This window comes from Mandrillus leucophaeus, unplaced genomic scaffold (assembly GCF_000951045.1).
Source record: "Mandrillus leucophaeus isolate KB7577 unplaced genomic scaffold, Mleu.le_1.0 Scaffold398, whole genome shotgun sequence".
Lineage (NCBI taxonomy): Eukaryota > Metazoa > Chordata > Mammalia > Primates > Cercopithecidae > Mandrillus > Mandrillus leucophaeus.
In genome coordinates this window covers 34,173-42,419 of record NW_012104231.1, presented here as the reverse complement: position 1 = coordinate 42,419, position 8,247 = coordinate 34,173, and the positions used below count along the sequence as shown (strand labels likewise).

Sequence of the window (8,247 nt, the reverse complement as noted above, 5' to 3'; positions counted from 1 at the left end):
TTTCCAGGTTGGTTCCATGAATTTGCATTGCTACCAGCAGTGTATGCAAACCCCCCTCCCACAGTCACCTCTGACACTGGTGCTGTCTGTCTTTCTAACTTCTGTGGCTCAGATGAGGGGGACGCAGCGACTCCTTTGGGTGCTAATTTGTATTTTTCTGGCAAGTGAAAAGTGGAGCACCTTTTGATAAATACCTTGCTCCTCTGCATGACATCTTGTGTGAAGTGTCTGTTCACGTCTCATACCTTTTTTTTTTTTTTCAAACTGAGCTGCTCTAATTCTTTTATTATTTGCAGGAATTCTTTCAGATAGAAACCTGTGATATATTTATTTTTGTATAGGGCCTGGTAGGCAGAATAATTCCCCGCCCCCACCACTGCTCAGGCAAAGATGTCCTGCCCTAATACACACAATCTCAGAGGCTGCAAATGCCTTCCATGGCAAAAGAGACTTTGCTGACGTGGTTGGAGATAGAGACCTGGACATGGGAGAGGATCCCAGATTATCTGGGTAGGCCTACTCTAATCCCATGGGTCTTAGGAGTGGACAGACTGTCCCCCGGGACTTGGGGGCAGAGGTGACAACGGACGAAGGGTCAGAGACATGTGGTGCCGCTGGCTTTGGAGTTGGGGGAAGGAGTCCCAGCCAATGAATGCCAGTGACCCCTGGGGCTGGAAAAGGCAAGGAAGCAGGTTCTCCCCAAGAACCCTGGAAGGACCTGCACTGCTGAGTCCTGCCTGCTGGCCTAGTAAGGCCCTGGGACTCCAGACCTACCCAACCAGGAGGTGACGAGTTCCTGTTGTTTCAAGCCACTCCGTTTGTGGTGACCAGTTGTGGCAATAGTGGAAAACTAAAGATGTGTGTGCCACCCAGCGATTCTGCCCCTCTGGCCTTCCTTCGGTTCTCTTAGTGTCCTTTGGTAAGTGGGAGCTCTTGATTGGAATGGGGTCACACTTGCCACATTCCACTTTGACGGCTCATAGGTCATGGTTGAGAAATCTCCCGGGCCTGGGAGCTGGAGAAGCCCCTTCTCCATCATCTCCTAGCAGCCTTGTGCAGCTTTTCCCTCTGAGGTCCGCAGTCCCGCCTGGCTGAGGTCTGTGTGTGGGAGGAAGGCCTCTTCGGAATCTTCTCTGTGCAGGTGGCTGACCAGGCGCTCTCTTCCTGGGGGTGAGTGCTAAGTGTTTATCTCTTCTCAGCAGCCAGCCGGCCCAAAGCACGAAGTCTGCCGTGGTGGGAAGCAGAAAAGTTCCTACTAAACTTTCCCCCTTTTTAATAAGTGTTTTCTGGACCCCAAAGTGACTTTTCTCAAGGAGTGTGAAGTGCTGTGAGTGAGGCCTGGGGGGACGGGGGAGGCCTGGGGATGGAGGTGGGGATTGCCCTGTGTCAATTACTGGAGGTGGAAAATCCTTGCAAAAGTCACTCAACCTCCCTGAACATCGGTAATGCCATCTGCTAAGTGAGGGTCCTGACTCTTCCTGACTTAGCAAATTCCAGGGAAACACCTGCCGTGCAACAGATGCAGGAAAGTGATCAAAACCACTGGTGTTCAAGAAACACATACGGAAACTGTAAAAACTCGTCTGTCCCAGAGCAAACATATTTAGAAGCATAATTCTCCCTCTGGTGAGGTTGTGGGCATGTGGCAGGTTGACCGGGCTGGGGGCAAAGGGACAGCTGTGAGCGTCATGGGAGTGCGTCTGGCTGGGGAAATGGGGTAACTTTTACGCCACAGCGCTTGTGGGTGTGGTCTCCCCACCAGCAGGTGCATGTGGAGGGGTCCTGGCCCGGCTAGGCGGGCCGCACCTTCATCTCCGACACCTTGAAGCTATAGTTGTACCCCTTTGCCGCACTCCAGTTGATGCCGTTGGCATAGCTCTCGTGGGGTCCTCTGAGGTAGAGACCATTCAGGTTTGAAGCATGACAGTCAGCGTACCACCAGGCTCCCTGGAACTTCACAGCACAGTTCGAAGAACTCACATCGTTGTCTTGGTCTTTGGTGGAGAAGAAGTGGTTGTTGTGGGCCCCTAGAGAATTACCTGCTCACAGAAAATGTGGGGTTTGCAGATGCTAGAAAAAGCCCTGCCACCGTGAGACCCTCCCCACATCCTGCCCCTGAGCAGAGCCAGCCTCACTTTAGAGATGCATGAGCCGAGGTACAGGTGCGCAAAGGACCCACCCAGGCCTTGGAGGAAGGGGAAGCAGGAGTCAACCTCTGGCAACCTGGTCTGGAAATTCCTCTCCACAACCTGAGGCCCCTGCTCCAGCAACCAGCTATTTCCTCCAGGGCCCCCTGAAACTGTCAGGCCTCGTGCTCTCTCCTGGGATGGCCTCCCTCCTCCAGCCTGCACCACTCCTTTCGGTCTCTCCCCACGTCCCCTGGGGCCCTGCTGGCCCTTGGTAGGTGCAGGACAGCCCTCACCTGGGGGCTCTTCCTCCGTCTCAAGCCCTGAGCCCGAAGCTCATCCCTGGCTCCTACAGCTGAGAAGTGTCACCCCCTGAGCCTCGGTTTTACCACCTGCAAAATGGGGGTGACATTCCCTGCCCTGCTGCCTTCCTTGGAGGTCATGTGTGAGATCGTGCCTGAGAGAGGACTGCACAGACTCCAAGGCTGTCATTTCCAAGGCTCCCCTGGGACTGCTTCGCTCCATGGAGCAGTTAGTTACACAGGCTTCCTGCCGTAGCAATTCTCAGCGCCTTTCATGAACGAATGTGCACTGGAAGTTCCCCAAGCAGACGCCCTGTAGGAAATGCCTCCCCAAATCATGCAGCCAGAGACTCCCTTTGGTAGAGAATGTCCCACAAGGCTGGTGTTCCATGGAGCACAGTTTGGGAAACAGCTCCAAGGCACCCATGAGAAAAGGACGTTGTCGTCCAGGTTTCAGCGGGTGACGCCGGTGGGTCATCTCAGCCCTGCCCAGACGGCTCACTGTGTGGCAGACATAGCCTTAGGAATGCCAGCCACTATGTCCTGTGAGCCCCATGCTGTATAGAGACACCAATGCTAGCGTCTGCTTGACAGATGGAGAAACGGGATTCAGAGAGGGGAAGGCCCAAGGTCACCAGGGGAGACACAGCTAGGTTCTCTCTGCTTCCCAAACCCCACTCAGGCCACCCGGCCCCCAGCAGACACTCACCCGCACTGCCCTCGACAAAGGCTCCCAGTACTAGCTTGTACTTCTCCGCCTCGCCGGCCACCTTGAATGATCTGTACTTAGCAAACTGGCGATTGCCCTCAAAGTCCACCAGGTCTACACGGAGCTCGCTGCTTCCTGTTGGAAAAAGATGTTAAGGTCCCAGCCTTCAAGATCTTTCTGTCACCAGGCATGAGAGCTGGGGATGGGTAATTTTGTTTTGTTTTGTTTTGTTTTGAGACAGAGTTCCACTCTTGTTGCCTGGCTGGAGTGCAATGGCACGACATCAGCTCACTGCAACCTCTGCCTCCTGGGTTCAAGCGATTATCCTGCCTCAGCCTCCCTAGTAGCTGGGATTACAGGCATGTGCCACCACGCCCAGCTACTTTTTTTTTGTATTTTTAGTAGAGATGGAATTTCACCATGTTGGTCAGGATGGTCTCGATCTCTTGACCTCGTGATCCACCTGCCTTAGCCTCCCAAAGTGCTGGGATTACAGGTGTGAGCCACCGCGCCTGGCTGGGGATGGATACATTCTTAAGGGATGTCTGAACGTGGCATCCAGGAAAAAAATCAACTGGGAATGTTGGAAAATCCCTTGTTGCTATCAGGCTCTCAGGGATGGTTTTCTGTTTCTAAACACCTTTCCCCGGTATTTTGGAGACCTGAACATGCCCCACTGGAGTTCATCGGGTGGAAGGGAGCATTCTTTCATTTTGAAAGTGTACCTTCTCTTTCAAAATGGGTTGGTGAGCCTCTAATACAGAAGTGGGCAAAGCTATAATTGTAGTTTCTCTTGCAGGAATTTGAGGCACCTGAGTGGATACCTTCAATCATGCCATGGGGCAGTGGGCAGGGATAATGGACCAGCGATGATACAGACTGCCTCAGGGCCAGCTGCAAAACTCATTCCCTGCCCCGGATGGTTGGGGCAAGGCCCTCTCACTCGGGTCGGTGCGGCTGCAGGGGGCTTGCTGAGGCGTGGGCTGGAGGAGGCAAGCATGGGCTCTCCATGGGACTAAGATGCAAGCTTCAGAGGCACATCAACAGCCGGAGATGAAGGCCACCCCAAGCCCCAGTGGTCTCTCTCCTGCTTCCCACTCTCAGGATCTGAGATGCCAGTGGAGCCAAGACCTGAAGAGGCCTTCAGCCCAGAGCTCTATTTCCCTTCCCGATGCTGCCAGAGCCTGCGGCAGGGGACGCAGCCCTTAGAGGTCCCAGTGGCACCCTGAGTGTGCTCAGGGCCCACACCCCTGTGGGCCAAGAGGTGCTTATGTTCCTGGTGGCCCAGGCCTAAGGGGCAGGGGCACCCCCATTCAGGGCCCCCCGACCCCCGAGCCCCAGCAGTGGCCCTACCCTGGGCGGTCAGGCCGTGGATATTGTCGTTCCCCAGCCAGAACTCCCCAAGCTGACTGCCGAAGCCCCGCTTGTACGCGGCCCAGTCCCGGTAGAAGTCCACGGAGCCGTCCATCCTCCGCTGGAAAACCTGTGGAGAAGCCAGGGGACAGGAGCCAGGTGGGGCAGGCTGACGTCCCACAGCACAGGGTACCCACCCTCCAGAGGAGCAGCATTTGTAGTTAGCAGAGCATCACAGGCTGGGGTCCCCAGCACGCCCACCTGGTCTCCTCACAGACCCCACGGGATGAAGGAGGAAATGGGGGCTCAGAGAGGGGAGGCAACAAGCCCCAAGCCACACAGCAGGAGAGCACCAGGCCCCTCCCAGCCTCCCCCACGGCCTGGACTTTTACCCACGGGTCACCTCCCCCATCATCTCTGTCCCCGACCAGGAGAATAGAGAATTCCAGAGTGTGTTCTCCGGCCAGGTGTGCAGCCTGGACTCCGGGTCTCCCAGGCTGACCGCCTCTGCCCAGGGCCCCTCAGTCTCCCACTCACGGTCCAGCCCCCTCCGTCCGTGTCCATGTCACAGAGCACAGCCAGCGGCCGGCAGTTGGTCAGGTAGATGGTGTGCCAGCCGCTCAGGAAGTGCCCTCCGTCTAGTAGGTCCTTGCAGGTGCGTGGGCCTGGGAAGGGAACCCAGGGAGTGGCTGCAGGATGGGGCCCCTGGGCAGGGCAGGGGCAGTGGGAGGGAGACCTGGCAGGGAGGAGCAGGGTCACAGGCTTCTGTGCGGAGAGAGCAGGACTCCGAAGCCTAGACAGGGACATGGCTCCCAGGGCCATGCAGCTGTGATGGCCACGCCCAGTCTGCCTGACCCTCCCGCCTCCCAGTGTCTCCCCCACCTTCGACTCCTGGGCACCCGGCCTTCTGGGGTAGATTATAATAGTGGAGCCGGGGTTGTCATGGAAGGGATTCAGGCGATGGCTGCCCATTACTCGAGTGATTGAGGGGGGATGATAGGTGCAGACAGGGTTCTTCCTTAGAGTCTGTGGCGTGAACGCATGCAGCTGGCCCTAGAGGTCGGGGCAAGGCTTGGGTACCGAGGTCAGGGTGTGATCAGTCACCTGTCGCACAAGACTGAGAATGCCCAGCATCTCCTGTGTGGGGAGAGGAGACGCTCGTCATAAGCTTGAAATCAGAGCATCAGAACCCTCGTCCCGGTCAGCCCCAGTGGCTCCCTGAGCACAGAATAGAGAATGGGCAAAGGCAGCTCCTCTGATGTATCTAGGACACGTGGCACAGGCCTAGGGGAGGGTGGCCACACTCTGCTTCCCCAGAGGCACCGGCCACATGGTTGTCCGTAGGCCCCTGCTGTGCAGCGGGAGCTTCGCGGGCTGTGGCAGGCACTGTGGGTCCTGCTGGACTAACTGGACCCCTAGTGGAGCCTTCACCACTGATAACAGCAGAACAACTGTTCAAGCCTGGCAGGGTCGCTCCAAGCCTGCCCTGCCTCCGCCCTGGACTCTGTTTCTTGGGACACAGATATCGGCGGACCCTCAGCCCCCGGCTCTGCTTCTCATTTGTTTTTGTAGGCAGAGTGTGGGACTGTGTCTTAGAGTGTTGCACATTCGGCTTTTTTAAACTTTTACAATTTTTGAATAAATAAGCATAAGTAAGACAGAAATTGAAATATTAAAGTGTCACCATCTACACACTGATGTGGTCCTGCTGGCCACTGGGAGTGACTGCTGTAGACACTGGGGTTTGAGCCCTCACGGATTCTGACAGCAAAGCCCACCGGGTTCCTTCCGCCCCTCCCTGCCCACAGCCCAGATTGACAGGGATGTGAGCGGTGGATGGGTGGACTGAGGCCTCCGAGACCCCTCCCCTGGACAAAGGCTGCAGAGGCACCTGCCTGAGTCCACGGGTGGCTCACCTTTCTCTCCACGCATCCCCTTCTCTCCTCGGTCTCCTGGAGGAAGATGCAGGAGAATGAGCTTTTGGCCCTGGACGTGTGGGCCGCGGAGAGGCCGGCCCCAGGGTGGGCTCCTGGCCTGGGGCACTGCATCTCCCCAGCCCTGCAGGCTTACTGAGGCATCACAACGCTCAGGTCTCAATGTTGGCGAGGGGCCCCGAGGCCTGGAATATGACAGGGCCCCTGTCTGCCTTCCTCTGTCTTTCTCTGTTGCTGTCTCCCCACCCTGTCTCTTTGTGTCTATGTCTGTGTCTCGCCCTCCCTTATTTCATTATACACAGCTCCAAGGTCCCTGCTTAAGGCCTCCTCGCTCTCTGCCCCCTGGTTACCTTTGGGTCCCACTGGTCCCGCCTTTCCAGGGGCTCCAGGGACACCGCGTTCTCCTGAAAATTCCAAAGACATATCATTGAGAAAAATGCAACCTAAACAATTCTCCCTGGAAATCTTTGCCCCAAGTGATAAAGTCCTGACCCTCCCCAACTCTGCCTTGAACCCATTCTGGTTCCAGGAACCCTCAGAATTGCGAGCCGTGGACTTAGCCGGGGGGTGACCGCAGATGGAGGTGAGGGAGTGATGGAGGGGCCTGCACCCCACCTTGGGCTCAAGGCAAGGTGCTCCTGGCTCCTGTTTATGCCTTGGGAGCATCTTGGGTTTCACCCTTTGTTGACCATAAGCCTGGGCCCAAGTCACCGTCACAGAGCTCAACTGTCTAGCAAGGGACCATGTTCTGGAACAAGGAATGCATCCTCCGAGAGCCTCGTCCTACCACATCCCCACACGGAGAGGGTGAGCCCCACGTGCGGCCGCTGCTGCCGGGGAGGATCCGGTTCCACCGTGCGCCTGAACTCCCGTGGTGTTACACAGCCCTCCACGCGGTTCCGACCAGAAAGGGGACCCTCCCGTTCCCCGATGCCAGCCGAGAGGCAGCCCCCAGTCCATTCGCTGATCCCGGTGGCTGGGGAGAGTATGTGGGGACTGGTTCTTGCTTTAGGGTATACTGGCCAGCCATGCCCACTGGTAGAAGCCTGGTTCAAGGGACGTCCGAGCCAGACTTGATTCTTCTCCTGCCAGGGAATGGCTTCCTCCCCAGCGTTCCCTCAACAGGTGATAGAGATCCCCACTCTCAGGTCCAGCCTGTGGAGTGGGCACAGAGGACCTGGCCCTGGACACTCACACGGAAGCCTGGACACGTCAGCGAAAGTCCAAGTCATGGGGACATTTGAGCTTGTCCCATCTACATTGGGACATCCCCGCCAAGTGCTCCGCAGGCATCACCTTGAATGCCTCCAGGCATGGGGAGCTCACCCTCTAAGGCAGCGCTCTTTCCAAGCTTTTATGCACATCTGCCTTACGCGATGCTTAGGGGGTACCCAAAACCACCCAAGGCAGGTGCCTGCTGTTGGTTCTCCCACGTTCCCTGCAGACCCGCATGCAGAGCTCAGGGCTCAGGATTTGGGCACCCTCTGTACCCCGAAGTAGACTGGTCCAAGTCCCATCCCCACGCCTTACTGGTTTGTCAAGTAGGAAAGTCCCTGACCTTTCTGAGCCTCAGTTTTCCCCTATGAGGCAGGTGCAGAAGAAAATGGTCACCTCAGTTTTCAGGTGAGAAGGCGGAGGGACATAGAGCTTAGAAGTCGTGCCAGTGGCCGAGCAAAGCTGAAATTGGATCAAGGGCTTGGAGACAGAGCTACAGAAGCGTGTCCAAATGTGAGCTCATGAAATAGTTAGGAAAGACACTGCCTCCATTTCAGAACCCTGTTGGGCCCTGGGAGTCAGCTCTGTTCCTGGCTCTAGCAGGGGCC

General features: G+C 56.7%; 1 protein-coding gene across 1 annotated transcript in view; it reads right to left on the bottom strand.

The window, feature by feature from the left end:
- Positions 1 to 1,575: 1,575 nt before the first annotated feature.
- FCN1 (ficolin (collagen/fibrinogen domain containing) 1) overlaps positions 1,576 to 8,247 on the bottom strand; it is an 11,183-nt gene continuing 4,511 nt past the window's right edge. Inside the window, exons 5-9 of the mRNA XM_011991524.1 lie at positions 5,595 to 5,627; positions 5,028 to 5,155; positions 4,491 to 4,620; positions 3,138 to 3,272; positions 1,576 to 2,039 (exon numbers count right to left, since the gene is read on the bottom strand). Coding sequence (XP_011846914.1) covers positions 1,792 to 2,039; positions 3,138 to 3,272; positions 4,491 to 4,620; positions 5,028 to 5,155; positions 5,595 to 5,627 — 674 coding nt within the window. The 3' untranslated portion in view covers positions 1,576 to 1,791. The remainder of the gene's footprint in view (positions 2,040 to 3,137; positions 3,273 to 4,490; positions 4,621 to 5,027; positions 5,156 to 5,594; positions 5,628 to 8,247) is intronic.